The 20,415-nt window shown below is 51.0% G+C and overlaps 1 protein-coding gene across 2 annotated transcripts in view; it reads left to right on the top strand.

The window, feature by feature from the left end:
• Chst8 (carbohydrate sulfotransferase 8) overlaps positions 1 to 20,415 on the top strand; it is a 119,067-nt gene that overhangs the window by 48,230 nt on the left and 50,422 nt on the right. For both annotated transcript variants that reach the window (XM_020181472.2, XM_074057272.1), the window contains exon 2: positions 2,181 to 2,375. In XM_020181472.2, the coding sequence (XP_020037061.1) occupies positions 2,246 to 2,375 (130 nt within the window). In that variant the 5' untranslated portion in view covers positions 2,181 to 2,245. The remainder of the gene's footprint in view (positions 1 to 2,180; positions 2,376 to 20,415) is intronic.

Below are 20,415 nucleotides of genomic sequence, written 5' to 3'. Positions count from 1 at the left end.
GTGGATCAGCACCACGGCCGGCTGAGGACTTCCCAGTGACCACCGGGGGTGTGGTGCGGGTGTGTGGGTGTGTGTGTGCGCCCATCTGCGTGTAGAGAAACCCACCACATTTGCTCAGGCCTGTACACGTATAGGCGTCACTGTTCCAGCTCAAGTTCACCGACAAAGTGCGTGCAGAAACGTGAACTTCCTCCCCTGCTCCCTGTCTATGAGTCAGTGTGTCATTTCTGTCCTTCCAGCTCCTTTCCAGAGCTGCCTGGACATCCCACGGGGCTAAGCCAGCTGCTGTGGGGACAGTGCATGTGGAAGAGAATAGCTCCAACCCCCCTTAGTCACTCACGTCTCCAGCAGCTAGAGGCTGGCACTGTTGTCCCCCAAATTCTGCTTGCAGTGCCCGAGGGAAGGACATCGGGGGACGCTAGGAGGAGTGTTGAGAGTGGCCCGTCTTTCAGTGGGATCTGAACCTATGCTATCTACTGGTGTCTTTTCAGGACAATATATCAGACTCCAGGGACAGTCCCACCCAGGGCAGCCACAGGAAGGGAGGCCTTAGGTCCAAATGAGGGGCTCCTAGGTCTGCACCTTTGGGCACATGTGGTTGTCCAATTTTTGCCCACTGCGAGTAGGGTAGAAGTGGCACCAGCTGATGGCAGGGACCAGCAGTCCTTTTATAGAGCAGGGTTATTGCACTGAAGTCAGGATGTGCCTGAAATCCCTGACCCAGCTCCAGAGACAAAAAAAAGCCCTGCTCAGTTTCTGCCTCCCAAAATGAAAGCCGGAGGTCGCGGGAACCACCTGCTCAGCACAGTCCAGGGAGCCCAGTGCCAGGCGCGTAGAGGCCTGAGGCAGGTTAATTAAAGTTAACTGAGTGAAAAAATAATTACAGACACTGCAGAGGGGAGAAACCCCAAACCTGCAGCTTATGCTGCTCGGTCCCTGAGCTTTTCTGAGAAGCAGTCTAGTTCTTGGGAAGTTTTTCTCGGGGAGGGTTTTCTGTCCCTTTCTGCCTCACGCTGCGCAGGCTGGACACAGAACAGTACTTCCCCCGTGTTTCTGCCTGGCCAAGGGAAGGTCCGGGGCAAGCAGCGCAGCCAGTCTGGGGCCAGCTCAGCCACCTAACCTTGCTTTTGGAGGTTGCTTGGAGTGACCCAGGCAGCCTCAGTTTCCCTCAGGAACTGCCCCGTGCCAGGACGGGCAAGTTCCCTGCAGGCTCCTTGGATGGTTGTGGCTCTGGCCAAGGGAAGTCTCTGGGAGTCCTCAGTACTGTCTCCCTCTGCCCACACCCGTCCCATCAAAGGTGGTCTTAGGGTACCCATCTTGATGCACAGCTGACCCAGTTGGGGTGAGGGGTCACTGGTTGGTACCTGGACTGTTGGGCATTTCTTCTGCCCTTCTGGTAGAGCCAGAGAGACGGGCAAGTCACTGAGCATGTTCTGAGTCCACAGGGGCAGAAGAGCAAGTGGGGCCAGTGGGATGGTGACACCTGGCCCCTGGGCCTCGGGGCTCCGGATATGAACATTGGTAGAATGGCTGCCTCACTCAGCGCCAGGGCCTCAGGCTAGAGCTGGGACAACCGAGGTCTGCCTAGAGCTCAGCCCCTGCTGTTGGGACTGTCCTCGGGACCTGGGTCCTGCCAGCCCATCTGTCAGTCTGCCAGCTAGGACAGCTGTGCCTGGTATGGGGACATCCTTTTGTACTTAAGCAGCCTCTCCTTCCCAAAGCCTCAGGTTCCATGGAGACCCTGGTGCCCAGCATTGCGGGGCCAGGGGCCAGGGCAGGGGCAAATTTGCCCACTGGGCCAGTCACCAGGGGCAAGGACCCACATTCCTTGGCTCCCCCCACAGGGGGCACACACGCTTATTTGGAGGCTCTGGAGCCGCACAGTGCAGTGTGGTGGGGTGTTTGCATCTCGAGGCTCCTCTGGACCACAGCCACTTTTGTCCTCTCGCCATGGTTCTTTTGGGAGTATAGCTACTGGAGACCCTAGTGGGAAGCCACAGGTGGCAACAGGACTTCCTGCAGTCCCCTGGGTTTCAAAAGATAGAAGGAACATGCCTCCGTAAGCTTGGGGTGAGCATGGGATCCCAGGACTTCACTTGGGTGGTGTGGTGACGGTGGCCTCCACCCACCCTGATTCCATGGAGCTCAGACGGAATTCTTTTTCTCTCTTTGTCCTGTAGCCCTCGGCCTGATGGATGCCGGGTGTGGACAATGAGGACCTCCCACACCCGAGAGGTCACCCCGGATGACCCCACGACCTGGAACGATGCGGCTGGCCTGCATGTTCTCATCCATTCTGCTCTTCGGAGCTGCAGGCCTCCTCCTCTTTATCAGCCTGCAGGACCCCACGGAGCTGGCCCCCCAGCAGGTGCCAGGTGAGCCCCCCCCCCCCGCTTTCCCACCCGAGGCCCAGACCTCACGGCTGGCCAGATGTGCTGGGCCAGGGGGATGAGCCACTCAACAGGCAGAGAAGTTCTGGCCTCCATAGCCATGGGGCGGCCCCTCTTGGGGATGATGGAGAGGCTGCCCATCTGCTTGGCCAGTTGCTGCCTTCTGTGAAATTCTACCACCCACTGGGGCCTCCTCCGAATTGTCTGGGACATCAGAGGGTGAACACCATATTCTTGGACGCTCAAGTGAGACTCAGTTTCCCTGCTTGGCCATGGACACCCTTGAATCTGCACTGTGGCTTGAACAGAAATGACCAGGGCACCTTGTGAGGTCAGGACCCACCCCGATGCCTCCTGTGCCTTGTGGCCTATGGTGAGGGAGAGGAGCACACCCTTCCCGAGGTGCCCAGGTCTGTTGGAACAGGTGGGAGGCGGGTGGAGACAGGTGGGTGAGAGCAGGAAGGTGGCATTAGCATTTCGGGACAAACAGGATGTGGAGGGGAGTCTGCAAGGTCCCTGCTGCTGGACGTGGCAGGGTTGGAGGTCACTGGCACAAGGTCAAGGTCAGGGTCTTACTGTGCGTCGGAGTAAGGGGAAAGCTGGGTTTCCAGGCCTGAGCTAAGCACTGTCGTGTCTCAACAATGGCTTCTGGTAGAGGAAGACTGACCATGAAGACCCCCCCTCTCCACAGTCCACATGTTCTAGGACACACATGTACACTCATCCCACTGTCCCTTCCCATGGACACATACAGGTACACATACTGTTGGCTCAGGTCTACGAACAGGGACAGGGTGAAAGAACAGTGACTCAGGGGCTCAGGCTTTCTATGCCACCCCTGCCTGCAACACAGAATGGGGTTGCACAGATTAGGGGGGCACCTGCTTTTGGACAGGAGCCGGTGTGGCTTCCTCCCCAGCCCCACCTCCAGCTCTCCCTGGCTCAGGCGCTCAAAGCAGAATGGCACACACCGCCCCCGCCCCCAACCCTGTCCACAGACCCGGGTGGCAACCCATGATGTGTGGCTCTGGACACAGACTGAAGGCTATGGGCACACAGAGGCCAGAGCCTACCTGGGCCTGGCAGCGGCTGCCACAGGCCCTACAGGGGAGTGGGGGAGGCTGCTGAGTTGCACCTTTCATCACAGAGAGGAAGAGGCAGCTGTGGTGGCAGGTAGGCCAGCCACGGTGCTGACGCATGCCTGGATTGACTCCTACACCTGGTGGCTGTCAAAAGTGGGTCTGGCTGCTCTCTGGCTTCTGAGGAAGCAAGTGCGCGTGACAGAGCTGGCTCCTCTGGGGACTTTGTAAGCTCTCAGGAGCCCTAGAATAGCAGGTGATACTGAATCATCGCAGCGGGGCCCCACAGGACAGGCCAACAGAATTGGGCTCTGGTTGTGTAAGCAAATCTGGGAACAGGGCGTCCAGACACTGCTTGTACAGAAGGTGCGGACATCCTTGCTGCAGTCCTGGTGTGATGGTGTCTTTGTTGTGTGGGACCAGCCAGGAGGTGAAGGCATGAGTGTATCCGTGGTGTCCACCTGAGACAGGGGACATGGGCACATTGGTAGCCCACTCCTGGGACAGGTGGCACATTCTTGTGTGACATTGTCCTTTGGTAGCCCCAACACATGTCCAGCTGGCCAAGCAGGACACTTGGTTTTACAGGCAGCAGATTCCTGTCCCTTGTGCCAACCAGTGTTGTCCTGCACAGCCACCTAAGCGCACAAGGTATGAGGATTGCAGTTGGGCTGTTCCAGGCCAGAGTGCCCTGGGGGAGAGCTGCTTACGCCTCAGGCTGGCAGGGGGTGTGCAGGGTGACACGAGGCGGGGACACGCATCCCCTGCTGCCGGCAGAGCTAGGTGGGGGGACCACACTTGGGTCTTGAGCCGTGTACTTCTGTTGGTACCTGCAGGTGGACCACCCTCACCACACGCTGAACGACAGGCAATCTTGACGTCGTTCGTAAGTCACGCCGAACACAGTCATAAAACTTTAAGCAATGCTTACGTAACTTGCTCTCGGCAAAGTGCTCCCGACACAAGCTGTTTGCGTTGATTTGTTACTATTCATTTATTCTCTCTCTGTCCTCTTCTCACACAGCCTAATTGTGATTTCGTACCCAGAAAGCAATATCAAAGTAATTTTCCACAACATTAGTTACAATTTTCTTCTGATCCTTCAAGTGAAACAATCTATCCCGTTGGCTTCTCTGAGCATATAAACCTTGATTACATTTATCTGTGGAAACCACTGCTTACAAAGTGCATGTACCCCCTTGCGTGGCTGGGTGGCCTCTGGGATCCCCGACCAGCCTTTCTCCCTGTGAGTTCTGTCCAAGGGAGACGCAGTGGGCTGTGTACCTTACCACCTGCAGTGACCAAGGTCACTAGGGGGCCCCCGATATACAGGGGAAATTCCACACGGTGCCATACGCTTTCCTGGGAACAGCAAGATCTCTGAGCCCTGTGTTTGTCCAATTGCAAAGGTGGGAGGAGGAGGGTGGCCAAGTTAAAATCCAGGAACAAACTCCAGCTTGACAAGACCTGGGAGATCTTTGTTGCTCGTGGTCCCTCGAGTCTGGCCTTGGTCAGATCACTCCTGTGCTGCCAGCAGCAGTACCCTAAACTTCTCAGGAGCCACCTTACGGGGCTCAACCATCAGATGGAATTGCACAGAGTTGCCGCCTTTTGTAAGACAGGAGATGTTAAAAAATATTTTTGCTATATTTTAAATCAACCCTTTTGAAACAGACATCTATCCATTAACCGACCTGTGTTGTAAGATTTTCTTGTGGAGCAGAGAATTCTACCTACCAATTACAGCTATTTCTCCAGTCTCCAATTTGGCAGGCCCTGAGGCCTGGCTTCTGCACCCGCTAAACTCACTTCCTTTTATTGGTGGTAGTAGGATTTGAACTCAGGGCCTCGTGCTTGCTGGGCAGGAGCACTTATGACTTGAGCCACAACCCCCAGCCCTTTTTGCTTTTAGTTTGTTTTGCAGATAGGTTCTCTCACTTTTGCCCAAGCCAGCCTCAGACTGCGATCCTTCTATCTCCACCTCCTGGGTAGCTGGGATTACAGGCGTGGGTGACCACTCCTGGTTGGAAGCTCACCTCCTGACCCTGCTTACTACAAAAATCCCCCTTTCTCCTAGTGAAAGAATGGAAGACAAGCCAGAACTGGAGGGTGACAAACTCTAGCTCATTGATTTGGGTGGCTACAGGAGGTAGAGACGGACAAACAGAATTGTGTGAGCTGCCTTCCTCTGTGGCACAGAGAATTAGATTAGAGTAGTAGAAGGAGGTTGGCTCAGTATGGTGATTCCTGTGTACCTGTCACCCGGCATCCTCAACCTGGCCAGGCAGGTTCTATCTACGCCCCTCCTTCAGTCTGATTTTGAAGTCTACACCAGATATCAAATCAAGTCATCATAAATATTTCAATGTATTTCTCAGTTCAACTCTTTTTTTTTTTTCCTAACATTACTACTAAACCAACAGGTTCCAGAAACTCACGAGTACCTAGTCAGTGCTCAGATTTCTCACCAATATAAATATCTTTTTTCCAGTTTGCTTCATCAAGCATTCATAGAAGCCACACACAGCAGTTGGCTGATGAGTCTTTTAAGTCTCTTTTCATCTGTCAGTTCCTATGGCCTTTGTTTTTCTCTTGTTATTATTTAAGGAAACCAGGTCATGGTTCCTACAAAATTTCCCATGCTTGGGAGTTTATTGATTGGGTCCATTTCTTCTTTGCATTCTGTATAAATTAGGCAAATCTTGCAAATGTGTAGGTTCTGTGGTTTGTTTGTTTTTCTTTTCCTTTTTGGGGGAGGAGGGTAAATGTTCACAGATGTTTCTGTGCTGTTCCATCAGGAATTCTAGTCTACTGGTTCTCTTATTTGGCCAGTGAGACCTGAATGACCAAGCCTAGATCTGCCTGTCCCTCAGGGGTGACCCATGGCCTTGATCTCACTTTATCATTCATCTGCATTCTTTTAAGTGGTATGGCTTTTGCTTTAATGGGGCCAGGCCAGTGGTCGTTAGTGACCCATGATTCCAAAGAGAGTGTGGCTTGGTTGGTTGATTGCTACATAAACAATACAACCTTTATGGTATGGATTCTGTGGCACAAGCTATATACAGCTCTTTCTTTAATGTGTGGCTTAAACAGCTCTTTCTTTAATGTGTGGCTTTTGCAGAATGGGTTCCTTCAAGTGGGGCCACCCCATGTTTCAGGGTCACTTGCTCTTTTCCAAGTCACATTGTTGTGTGCGGGGGGAGGTGCTGGGGTGACTGGACTGGTAGACAGCAAGGGTCCCTCCTCAGTGACCCATCCTACAAATGCCCAACCCCCATGACTTCTCAGTCTGTACCCTGCCCTGGGGCAGCCCTTGCAGGGCACAAGAACGCTCTAGAATAATAATAATTCACCGTGTGCCAGGTTTATGCTTGGCACTTTTAGGGTTTTAATGCATCTGATTCCGGCAATCCAGGATTTACTGACAGCTGAGCTCACTGGGTCGGACACAAAGCATCAACAGCACTAATGCCAGTGAATCTCTCTGACAGGCTCTTTACCTGTATTTCATACTCATTTAATACTTTAAAGTCTGTTATGCCGTCTGACAGATGAGATTACTGAGATCAGAGAGGTTAAAAACCATGTCTAAGGCCACACAGCTTCTGGGCTTCAGATCTGGGAGGTTACTTTGTTTTTGATGAAATGGACTGGGGTTTGAACTCAGGGCTTTGCACTTACAAAGCAGGCGCTCTACCACTTGAGCCACACTTCCAGGCCATTTTGCTCTGGTTATTTTGGAGATGGGGTCTTGCAAACAATTTGCCTGAGCTGGCCTTGAACTGTGATCTCTTGATCTCAGCTTCCCAAGTAGCTAGGATTACAGGTGTGAGCCATTGGTGCCTTTAAGCAGCTGGCAGTCACCAAGACACCATTCTGCCTCCCCAGCCCTCGAGGTACCTGGCATCGCCATGGTCTGGGCCTGTGGATAGCTTTGGAGGCAGGAGAGAGCATAGCACACGGGGAGTTCGAGGTGACTTAGAAGCTGGAACGTGACCCGTGGCTGAAGATACAACCCGGCCCCACATCCGGGGAGCCCTGAGTTCATGAGGAAGGAGCCAGCCTTTGCCTCAGGCATTGGGCATGCAGGGAATTCTGGGGCGGGGTGTGGGGCACCAGAAAGTCCCTTCAAGTGGCCACATGCCCTGCACCTGTGGACAGGGAGCAGGGAGAAGAACACCACAAACCCAAGCGGACCAGCTGGGTGGGGGTGGGGGAGTTGAGTGATGCAGAAAAGACAACAAGACCTAGAGCTGGTGGAGATGGGAGAGGAGTGGCTTCAGGGCCACCAAGAGGGCCAGGTGCAGAGTTGGTGGGTGGGAGGCTGAGGAGGACGAGGAGGACAGTGGCTTCCACTTAGGACTCTGGAGTTCCTGGCTTTGGCCGGTGGAAGACCGGGGCACAGATGGTGGGTGGAGGAGGTGCAGGAAGCTGTGTGCCCCATTTGAGACTTATGGCATCTGAGATGCATATCAGGGTGTGTGGAGTGTCCTGTGGAAGAGAGGAAGCCCCTATCCCCACCAGGTGTCCTCTTAGCTCTCACACCCTGGGAGGGGAGCACGTGTTTCTGGAGATTTGTGACCGTTCCATATTTCCAAGCCCAGAAACGGGAGTTGCCCTGGATGCCACCTGTGCTCCCTGTCGGCTGAATTGAGAATCAGGCTTCTGCCAATACTGCTGGCTCTGTACTGTGACAGAGCCTCCACATAGGGGTTGCTGGGCCTGCCAGCCAGGGGAACAGACCTGTGTGTGCAGAGACCCCAAAATCCAGCCACTCGGTGTGGGTGAGGGGTGCAGGGAAGGGCGGACTGGGTGGACTCTGCTCTCAGGGGTTCACAATGTGTGGAATCAAGGAAGGAGCCTGCCCAAACCTTTGCCTAGAGGGCTCCAATCTGGGCACCGTGGAGGGGAGATGCAGCCCTGCCTTGGGGGTTCTGGCAAGTAGATAAAACTCACCAAAGGGGGCACTCAGAGGACAAGGCCAGCTGCCAATCCTGTGTCAGGAGGTGAGAGCCGGAGAGCCAGGAGGGCTTCCTGGAGGGGTGCTGTGGGCTGTCTGTGACCTCTCTAGTGGGCAAGTGGTGCTGGCCTCCAGTGGAAACCCCCATGTAGGCTTGGGGGAGGCTGTGAAGCCAGGGGTTTCTCTTGGGGGCACACACTGTGGGGGCATCCTTGCCCATAGCTCACAGCAAGAAATTAACAAAAGTCCTGGTACCAGTAGGTCTGCCTGGCCACCTAGAGGCAGAGCTGTGTTGCTGGGACAGTGTGGCTCTCTCTCCGTCTGGGTTCTACATTACCAGGACCACACAGCCCTGCCTGTACAGTGCGGAGGGCCAAACCGGCAATCTCAGGTGTTTCTGGTGGCTACAGTGACTGTCTTTGTCTAAGGGCATCCCCTTGGTGCCCTGAGACCACAGCTCCAAGCTACAGGGGTGACAGCTGAGAGGCTCTGGACGGCTCACCCAGGCTGGGGACAGAGCACAGGGAAGTGCAATGATTGCTCTTGTCCGGAGCCCTGAGCTCTAGATGCTGAGTGTCTGAGCCCGGGCCCCTCCCAGGGCTGGGCAGCCAGTTTCCGTGGAGCCGGCTGCTTTTCCCCAGGCAGAACCCCCCCGAGTCTGCTCCCTGGAACGGTTTCCTAACGGTGTGGTGCAACATCACGTATATTTCCTACAAACCTTGTGAGGCTGATACATCCTTGTTGTGACTGTGACTATCAGAAGTGACATGTAATTGCGGTGATCCATCGTGTTAAGTAGCTGGCAAAATCAGCAGGGCTGGGACTCTCTGAACCCCATGTTTTCAAACAATACACCTGCAGCGTCTGCAGACTCTTGCCGAAGCCGCTCAGAGCTCCCCGGGCCACCTGGTGGAACCTCGCCTCGCCTTTCTGGGCTCACAGCAGACACGCGTCCACTCTGGGGAAAGCTGTCCACTGGGTTATAACTGTCTTGTGGTGTCCCCTCCTTGTCACATAATCCAGGGCTCTCACAGTCTGGGCTGTGGGTGGGGAGCCTGTAGAAGGGCTCTTTCCAGGCACGACACTGAGCAGCTAGTGGGGTTGTTTCCAGCCCTCACCGTGACACTGAGGGACGGAAGCTGGTGACTATATATGCGTGATTAGAGGTGTGCACATGGGAGCAGACACGGTGAAGGGACACAGGTGGCCTTTTGCACAAGGCAGAGGCACCACTCACACTAGGGTCAGTGTTAATTTAGACTGTAGTGTGAAGGGCGCCCCTGCAGGTATGGATAGGTCAAGCTGATGGAGAGGCAGATGTGGAACCCTCCCTCTCACGTGGAAGTCCCAGAAGGAGGCAGGGTTGGCAAGCCTTCAAGTCTGGACACTGGAGGCCCAGTGGGTTTCATGGGTCCTGGTGGTGCGGGCTTTGGAGCTATCACTGGATTCTGCCGTGCCTGCGTGCGTGTGATGGGGTCCTGAGGACCCTCACTTGCTGGGAGGCCCTGTCCTTGGGGGTGTCCGCTGTGATCCCTATCTCCGGCAGTTGGAGTTAATCTGTACCCCCACTTTCTCCCCTGAGCCTGGGCAGTTCTCCTAGGCATTTACTGCCCTCCACCCCACCCCCACCATGGCCCTGATTTCCTGGGTCCCTCTGCCCTCTTGCAGCTGGAAGGACATTCACTTCCCCCTATAGAGAACTCTCTGGGGCTCGGTAGAGCCACAGCCACGCTTTCCTTTGGTGCCTTAAAAAATGCTAAATGAAAAATAACGAGCATGTAGGAACTCATAACAGAAATCACCTAATTAAATTAGGAAACAGACATCATATTGCTGTAATCTGAAAATTGATATTAATAGAAAATGGTCCCAGAATTGTTATGCTAAAGGTTCCTAGGGGCAGAGAAAATTAGAAAGAGGAACCGAACAGAAAATCAGGGCAATTGTATCCTGTAAGAGGGAGACTTATGTTTTACAGTAAGGCGTTAAAAATAGAAGACAGGACCATTGTGTGGATCTAATGAATTTATGGCCAAAAGTGGTGCTGGGAGGCACACATGTATAGGATAAATATCCTATAAATCGTAGAATGAGACAATGTAATTAAGCCTCGGCGTTCATGACACGTGGTCATGGTTGTTGCCTTTTGGGTGCCTGGCACTGTGGCACCCCCCTTCCCCTGTGAGGCATGGACCTCCACTCAAGTTGAGTCATTATTTACCCCTGTTCTGAAGTGGCCAAGGCAGGTTTCCCAAGCCCGTGCTCACCCCCGTCTGTCGTTGCCTGTTGCTACTGGTTAATGTCAAGATCTCTGTGTGTGTGTTTTTTTTTTAAGATGTTATTCTATAATTTCCTCAGAGGACATTTCTTGCCCATGCCCAGCAGATTTTGACACCAGCCCAGCTACCTGGTCCCAGGCCCCAAGGCTCCTTGGTTGTTTTGGTCAGTGAAGCCCACAATAAGGACACCTTCTGAAATTACAGCCCAGTTGGAAAACTGGGTCTCCCATTGTGTTTGGGTCTGGGCATGGGCTGAGCAGGGCTGGGGGTTTCCATGCCTTCCCTGTCCCCAGCTGGCCCTGGTTTTGGGTTGTGTCTCCACCAAATAGTCATTGTTCCCCAGAGGATCCTCGTCGTGGTGGTGGTGGTGGTGGTGGGAGAATGAATCAGGCTCTGTTCACCTGAGACATGAGTCACAGCTGGGTGGGTCCAGAGCGGGTCTCAGGTGTGGGGTGGCCTCTTTCCCTCTCTGTCTGGCCAGAATGAATCAGAGGAACTGGTCCCGGGAGGACGCAGAGGTCAGGATCTGTGTGTGGAGCGCCATTACTGTGCCAAGGCCCAGCGTGGAGCCCAGTGAGGGCTCGAAGCTGGCTGAACTTCCTGTCTCCCTGCCTGTGCCCCATATCTCCTGCCTTTGTTCTCACTCACTGACCCGGGGCCTTTATGAGGGTCACTTGGCATCAGAGCCAAGCCTCCCACTCAGACAGGAGTGAGGGAGGACAAGGGAGGCTCTGATCCCAAAGGGACATGAGGATCTGAGGTGTGGCCTCTTCCTTCCCTGTCATCAGTCAGCCTTGACATGGCTGGAGTCTCAGCATCAAGGGGAAGAGCCCTTAGGACACAGAAAGTGAGAACCAAACACCCACTGCCAGTGCAGGGAAGGTTGGGGGGCTGGGAGGGCTCCTGATCCATGCCAACCTTCTTTTTCTTTCCATTATTTTTTTATTAGGATGTATTCATTGTACAGGGGGATTCATTGTGACAGTTCCAAGTAGGCTTATTTTGTACATTGGTTAGATGGCCCCCACCGTCTCTCCCCACTTAAAGCAACTGCACGAGGTTTCTTTGTTCTGTTTTGTATTAGCATATGAAGCCCATCCACCGTGTTCCCTCACCTTCCTCTCCTCCACTCACCCTTCCACAAGAACCCCACCCTGTTCCTATTTCACAGTCCTGTCTTTCATTATTAATATTTAAGTTGATGTTCAAGGGGTTTCTCGATGCATCCCCACTGTGGGTATAGGATATACTTTACCTTGGTCCCTTCAACCCCTTCCATTGCTCTCCCTTCCCCCTTCCCTCCCACCCCAGCTTTCAGTACACATCCTTATGTCCTCCACCTGCACAGAGGCGATGCTTTACGATGTCACTCTGTCATTCTCTCTTCCTTTCCCTCCTTCCCGAGTTCCATAGAGAAGTTCCACACTCATTTGTGTGTGATCACGCTTGTTCTTGTGTATCTGTTTATGCCAACCTTCTTGATGGCTCCAAGGATGGACTTTTGCCTCAGTAGTGAGTGTCATCCTTTTCCATGGCCCCTGGGTGGGTCTTGGTTATTGAAAACCTGGAAAGGGTCAGGGTGGTAGTCATGACAACAGGACTGCCCTGGATGGCCGGGGCTGGAGGAGGGGGAAGGGCTGGAGGCCAATGCTGTCTCCGCCCCACCCCCCCTCCATCCGTGTGTCCCTGGGGTCAGCACATGTCTCTTCCTTCTCACAATATTTGCAGGAAGCGTCTAGAAAGATCCCATTTAAGCCGGGAGCTCACCATTACGTACCCGCTGATGTTTTCATTATAAAGCCGATTTTCCAGGATTTGCAGCTCTGCTGTTTTAACTCAAATCATCGTGGAGCCCGGTGGAAGATTCTCTCATTTTAAAATTTTATTTATATGAGGAAATAGCTGAGCTTACCTCAGTTCTGTTGCCCCCATCAGCTGCCACTCAGGAGCTCCTGCAGCACGGCTGGCTCCTGATGGAGAGGCCGAGGGGCACCTGGGGGGAGGGAAGTGGGGGGCTGCCTGTCATCTTGTCCTGAGGCTTGGTTGAGGCAGTTTTCAGCCCTCCTTGAAGGCTTGAAGACCACCGATAGAGAGTGCTGACCCTGCCTGTGTGCCTCACCCAGCTCTGCTATTGTCCCCAAGGGCAGAGGGTCCAGTCCCCAGGTCAGTGGTTGTACTGGGCAGGATGATCTAAGCTCTCACTGCATTTTGGTTGTGTGTTGAATGTGTCCAGCCCTGGGAACAGAACGTCAGGTCCTGGAGGGAGACACCACCCCATAGTTTGGGGCGAGTGCATTTGATCTTCGTCCTTGGGGTTACGGACCTGCTTCAGAGGAGTGAGATGGGTGACAGAAAGGAATAAGGGGTCAATGGGACCAGGGTGGGAGTTGGGTCAGAGTGGTAGGGAGGGAGGGACCACAGGACACGGGAACCCATGAGAAAGGAGCCCACGCTGGCCCCATGTGCAGGGCCTCCCTGCTGCTCAAATCCCCCACCCCCCTCTTTGCGGGACCAAGGTGGTCACACCCTCCCTTCTAATTTTTTTTTCTTTTGGTGGCACTGGGGTTTGAACTCAGGGCTTCTCACTTGCAAAGCAGGTGCTCTAGCACTTGAGCCACACTTCCAGTCCATTTTGCTCTCATTATTTTGAGGATGGGGTCTCTAGAACTATTTGCCTGGACTGGCCTCGAACCCCGGTCCTCCCAATCTCAACTTCCCAAGTAGCTGGGATTATAGGCATGAGCACTGGTACCTGGTTTCCCTTCTATTTTTGATTTTGTGTTTTTCAAAAGAGCCAAGACTCTGGGACATATATTTCTGTGGGTCTGTTGAGCTCTAAGCCACAGCTCTTGCTCAGAAAGCTCTTCAGAGGCAGGTGACGGTTTGTGGTGGTGCCTCCTGCTGGCTGCCAAGCCCAGACCTCGCTCCTGCTGAGTCGGTCCTTCTGGCTCCCTGGATTCCACACCTGCTCCTCCTGTGCTCCTGGGAGGATGGAAGTGGGGGGAAGTCATCTCTCTGGTGTACAGGGCACCCTGTTCATTCTTACCAGTCCCCAGGACTCCCATCCAGCTCCAGGAGGGTCATCAAGTCCTCTCCAGGTGCCTGCTGCCAACATTGGCCCTACCAGAGCCAGGAGCTCTGATGGACACCTGTTCCCTGTTCAGGTCAGCCAGAGCCCTGGGGGACCTGAGGATGACTGGCTATTCAAGGAGTGGACGTCATGCAAGCCTTCCTTCACTTACCCAAAGTGACTACCCCCAAGTAGGCTCTGCTGCCGTAACAAAGGAAGAACCTTCCAAGATGGGGCTGCAGACTAGGGCTGTGGGGTGGATGGAATTAAGTGAAAAGGACCTCCGACCTGGCTTCCCTGTGCCCAACCTAGGACACTGTGGCAATCACCCCCATCAAGGGTCCCCTGCCGAAGGGCCAGGCCTGGCCCAATAAGGGGTCCTGGGTAGATTCTTCCCTTCTGCCTCCTCGTCAGGTTATGTTACCTGGATTGTGAGGGAACCAGAGTCCTCTTAGCCTTCAGGAAGCTAGCACCTGGGGATGTGGTGTGAGCAATGATGAGGGACTGGGTGCTGAGCACCTCCTGTATACTCGGCACCACACTTTAAGTACTTTACAAAAAATTCTCACACTGGAACCTCCTGCCACCAACCTCCATTCTACAGACGGGGAAACAAGCACAGAGAGCCAAAGTCACTTGCCCAAAGTCACACAGCCAGAAAGTGACAGTGTTTGTACTTGAATCTGGGTCTTCAGATCCTGAAAATCTGTGACGTCTTATTGGTGACACTGATAGCCACTCAGGGCTGGGGACAGCCCATTCTAAGACACACTGTGTTGGAGGGGCGCCTGCCAGGCACGGAGGCCTCTTCTGATCTTTCTGATCCTGTGTGTGAGTGTGTGTGAGGGCATCTTGTGGCCCAGGTAGGGGCAGGTGACTTGGGGACCACAGGGTCTGTTGTCTGTATCTGTTGTCAGCCACAGAAGAGAGTGAAAAATTGTCATTTCAAGAGGAACTCAGCAAAAATGGTAATCGTAACCCCTGCCCGCACCCCGGACAGAGCAAATAATGAAATTCCATTCATAATGTCTCAGGTTGAGTGATCACTGTTGGAATTTGTTCCTCCCCAGAACCCAGTCAGAAGGAGCGGCGGTAATTAATGGATTTTCCTGGCTTAAATCAAAGCTGCTCATCGAGCAGACTCGTGTGGACCCTCGTCCCTCCCCCAGGCAATGTGGGGACAGGCAACCGGAGCAGAAAGACTGCAGGCAAGGGGGGCAGGGGACCTTACTATTGGGGGGATTTCTCCACTTACAGTCTTTTTTTTTTCTTGGGGTACTGGGGATCTAACTCAGGGCCTCACACTGCTAGACAAGCACTCTGTTGCTTGAACTACACCCCTAGTCTTTTTGTTGTTTTCAATTTGATTCTCAGATAGGGTCTCCAGCTTTTGCCTGAGTTGGCCTTGGACCGAAATCCTCCTACCTCCAACTCCTGACTATTTGGAATTACAGGTGTGAACCACCACACCTGGCCTTGTTTTTTAAGAGCTATTTACTGAAAAGTCCCTGTTCTGATGGAGTTTGTGAGGACAGAATTAGTTCCTGGTGCTACCCTGTCTTTACTGACACTGGTGTTACAACATTTGTCCCCAGGGTGGGGATCAGCTTTGGCCACTGCTTCCACTTAGTGACTAGTGAGTTATGGTTTGAGGCTGAGGCTGCTGAAAACCTCCCCTGGTCAGAGGAAGATCGGGGAAGAGCCATTGGCACAGCACACAGGGCTCCTGTCTTTGCCCGTTTTCTTCTGGGGTAACAAATGTCCAAGGCCAGGTCATTTATAAGGAAAAGAAGTTCCTTTCCCATGGTTCTGGAGGCTGGGAAGTCCAAGAGAATGGTGCCGGCATCTGGTGAGGCCATCTTGCCTCATCAGAGCACAGTGGGGCATGCCCTGGTGAGGCGGAGCTGGAGTCCACTCACATCGCCTTTTCTTTTAAAGTCACCAGTCCTGCCACGGAGCCCCACCCTCATGATCTCATCGACCCTTAATAACCCCCCAAAGCCCCACAAACACACACCAAATGCCATCAATGTTCAAATCATAGCAGCTCCCACCTGTCCATTCCTGCCCACTGGAGAGAGGGCCGAGAGGGGGCAGGTTCAGTGCCAGGAGGGGTGGGTACCCTTGATCATCAGGCCAGGAAGCCAGGCTGGGTCCTCCCTCCAGCATAAGAGCTCTGGGGTCCCATTTGCTTCACACAGGGAGAGACAGCCTTCCTTAGGGAGCGAGCCCAGGCTCAGAGGCTCAGGCAGAAGATGGGAGAATCACGTGAAAGCAAATACTGGTAGAGTGGCCGTCCAGCAAGGGAGCAGGCGGAGCTTGCTTGTGTGCGTGTGTGCCTGTTTGTGTGTGTGTGCACTTGTGTGTCTGTGTGTGCCTGCCTGTTTGTGCACCTGTTTGTGGGTGAGCATGTGTGTGTCTCTGCCAGGTGTGGTGGTACACACCTGTAATCCCAGATACTCAGGAGCTGGAGGGAGGAATGTGCCTGTGTCTATGCACACACACATGTGCCTGTGTGTGCTGTGTGTGTGTCTGTGTGTATGCATGCAGGGATGGAACCTACGGCTGTGTACAAGCTAGGCAAGTGTTCTACCCTCCATCTTGGACTTATTTTGTTTAAAACAAACAAACAAAACCAAACAGCTTTGAATGAAGGTACGCATGCCTTTGGATTGGTTCCAGGACACACGTGCCTCAGAATGTTTCAAGTCGCTTACAAAAATGATGTGATTTCCATATGACTTTTAGGGTTCCTCATACTACACTGCCTGCTACAAGGCAAACGGTGTGCAGGTAGTCATTCATACTGAATTGCTGAGAGGGTAATGGCAAAGAAAAAAGTGTAGATTTTCACTGCAGACACAAATATTTTTTTCCTGAATATTTTCAATCCACGGTTGGTTGGCTCAGAATACAGAACTCATGGACACAGAGAGCTGACTGTATTCCTGACATTCCATAAAGTCCACCTGTCTACGTGCTCACTTCGGTGACTTTCAGTGAATTTAAAGTGCTGGGCAACTATGTCCACAATTCAATTTTAGGACATTTCCATCCCCCGAACCCCTTGTGCTCATTTACAGATGTGCCTCATTTGCACCCCTAGCCCGGGCACCCACAAATCTCTATCCTGTCTTTATAAGTTGGCTGCTCTGAACATTTTGTGTGGCTCTACTTGCCCGTGATCTTCTGCATCTGGCTTCTTTCACTTTAGCAGTCTTCTTGAGACTCGCGACACTGTGACTCATGTCATCACATCCCGTCGTCATTCCATTACGCCGAAGTCTGGTTTATCCGCTCACCCTTCACCCAGATGGTGATGGCGTTGTGTGAATGTATGTTTTCATTTCGCTTGGATAGATACTTTGGAGCAGAATTGCCACATTGTATAATAAATCTGTGTTAACTTTAAAAGACCTTGCCACACTGTTGGCTAAAATGTATCATTTCTTGCTCCCACGCTCAACCAACAAGGGTTCCAATGTGTTCACCTGTTGTCTTCAACACTTGTTATTGTCTGTCTTTTAAATTATAGCCATTCTACTCTGTGAAGTAGTGTCTCATTTCAGTTTTAATTTGCATTTCTGTAATGACTAATTATATTAAGCATATTTTCTTGAGCTTATTAGCCATTCTTCTTGAGTGAAATATCTCTTCAATCTTTCACCCATTTAACACATGGGCTGTTTGCCTTTTTATTGAGTTGTAATTCTTTACTTTCTATCACAAACACTATTAGGGTTTGCAAGTAATTCCTCCCATCTGTGACTCGACCTTTCATCTCCTTAGCATTTTTTGAAGTACAAAAGTTTTTAAGTTTAAAGAATGTAAGTCATCAAGTTTTCTTTTCTTTTAGGCACCATGTGTTTGGTGTTGTAGCTAAGAAATCTTAACTTAATGTCAAAGATTTTCTCTTATTTTCTTCTGAAAGTCTTACAGATTTTTCTCAACTTTTATGTCCGTGATCCACTTTAAGTTACTTTTTGTGTGTTGTGTGAAGAAATGATCTGACTTCATCATTTTTTTTTTCTTTTTGGGGCAGTACTGGGGTTCGAACTCAGAGCCACCACTTCCTAGGCTCGCTAGGCAGGTGCTCTACCACTTGAGCTGCTTCACCAGCCCCAAGAATTCATCTTTTTTATGGAGATGCCTGATCATCTCAGCACCATTTGCTGAAGACTATCTCTTCCCTCATTGAACCACCTTGGCCTGTTGATTGAAAATAAATTGGCCCTAAATGGGAGCGTTTGTTTCTGCAGTGTCTGTTCTGTTCCACTGATTTATGTACCCTAATGCCAACAGTACAGTGTCTTAATTACTATCGATTTATAATAAGTCATGAAGCCAGGATGTCTAAGACCTCCAGTGCTGTCCATCTTTTTTCAGGATTGCTTTGGGTGTTCTGGACCCTTGCTGTTCCATGTGAATTATAAGATTGGCTTGTCAATTTCTGCCAACAAGAAGTCTGCTATGTTTTGCACTAGAATCGGTCATGAATATGGGGAGAATTGCCCCGTTAACAATATGGAGTCTTCCAATCCATGAACATGGTATGTCTTCTCTTTAGATTTTTTTTAAATTCCTCTTAGCAGTATCTTCTAGCTTTCAGTATCCAATTCACATTCTTCTTTTGTTAAATTTATTCCCAAGTATGTTTTTCTTTTGATACCATAGTGAACAGAATTGTTTTCTTTATTTCATTGCTGGATTTTTTTATTGCTAGCATATAGAAATACAGCTGGGCATGGTAGGAGGATCACACATTTGAGGCCAGTCTGGACTACTTGGTGAGACCCAGTATCAAACAAACAAACAAACAAACAACAACAACAACAAAAAAGAAGCCAAGCACTGGTGGCTCACACCTGTAGTCCCAGCTACTCAGGAGGCAGAGATCAGCAGGATCTCAGTTTGAACCCAGCCCAGGCAAAGAATTCATGAGACCCTATCTTAAAAAAAACAAAAATAAATAAATCAGAAAAAAGGGCTGGTGGAGGGGCTCAAGGTAAAGGCCCTGGGTTCAAACCCCAGTACCACAAAAAAGAAAGAAATATAATTGATTTTCATATACTGATCTTGTACCTTACTAGTTGCTGGTTAATTCTAATAATTCTTTTTGTGAATGCCCTAGGATTTTCTATGTAATGCCCATGTCATCTGCAAATAAAGTTTTACTTCTCCATTTCCAATATCAATGGCTTTTATTTACTTTTTTTGCCTTATTTAGCTGGCTAGAGACTCAAGCACAATTTGAAATAGAGATAGTAAGAGTGGACATCCTTGCTTTGTTCCCCATCTTAGGGGACAAGCATCCAATCTCTCACTGGTAAGTATAAAGAGAACTATAGGATTTTTGTAGGCAACATTCATGAGTTTTGAGGACATTGTCTTCCATTCCCAGATTGTTGGGAAAGATTTTTAAATGCTTGTTATACATCTGTTGTGATGATTACATGGTTTTACCCTTTATTCTGTTAATTTGATATATTATAGCAATACAACAACTTTGAATTCTTGGTATTAATCACCCTTTGTCATGGTGTATAGTCATTTTTTTATGTTGCTAATTTCAGTTTGCTAGGATTGTGATGTTGGTTTTTAAGGAATAATCGTTTTCTTGTGATGTCTCTGACTGGCTGTGGTGACACTTTCTTCTTCTTCTTCTTCTTCTTCTTCTTCTTCTTCTTCTTCTTCTTCTTCTTCTTCTTCTCCTCCTCCTCCTCCTCCTCCTCCTCCTCCTCCTCCTCCTCCTCCTCCTCCCTTTCCTTCTCCTCCTCCCACTCCCCCACCCCCTCTCCTCTTCCTCCTCCTCCTGGCAGTACTGGGGTTTGAACTCAGGATTTTGAGCTTGCTAAGCAGACACTCTATACCTTGAGCCACTCTGCCAGCCTTTTTTGCTGTGGTTATTTTGGAAATAGGGTCTTCTTTTTGCCCACATTGGCCTGGACTGCCATCTTCCTGTTTTAAGTTTCCCATCATCTCTGGGATGGCAGGCACGTACAACCACACCCAGCTTTTCTCCATTGAAATGGGGTCAGGTTGGCCTGGAACCATGATCCTCCCAATCTGGTTCCAGATTGGGATGACAGGTACATGCCATCGAGCCCAGTTATGGATTGAAATGGGGTCTTGTGAACTTTTTTGCCCTGGAGCCATGAACCTCTCTGATCTCAGCCTCCCAAGTAGTTAAGATTTCAACCATGAGCCACCAGCACCCAGTCTGCATTACTGTTCTTTAAGCATTTAGTAGAATTCACCGGTGAAGCCTTCTGGGACTTAAATTACTAATTCTATTTCTTTTCTGTAAGTCTATTCAGATTTTCTGTTTCTTCTTTCACCAGTTTCAGAAATACATTTCTTTCCAGAACTTCATTCATTCCATTGCAGTCATCTTGTTTGTGAGCACAAAGATGTTCACAGCACTCTCAACCATTGATACATAAGGCCCATACACGATCGTTTCCTGTTTCATCCATTTCTGTTCTAGTGTTTATTTATTTTCCCTTCTTTGCTTTGGATTCTCCTAGTGCTTTTCTAGTTTTCAAGGTGGAAGGTTAGGCTATTGATTTAAGATCCACCTTTTGGGGTCCAGCGTGGTGGTTCACACCTGTAGTCCCAGCTACTCAGGAGGTGG

Source organism: Castor canadensis, chromosome 16, assembly GCF_047511655.1.
Source record: "Castor canadensis chromosome 16, mCasCan1.hap1v2, whole genome shotgun sequence".
In the NCBI taxonomy this organism is placed as follows: Eukaryota; Metazoa; Chordata; class Mammalia; order Rodentia; family Castoridae; genus Castor; species Castor canadensis.
The sequence above is the reverse complement of the archived record's forward strand: the minus strand, read 5'-3'. Positions and strand labels throughout refer to the sequence as shown.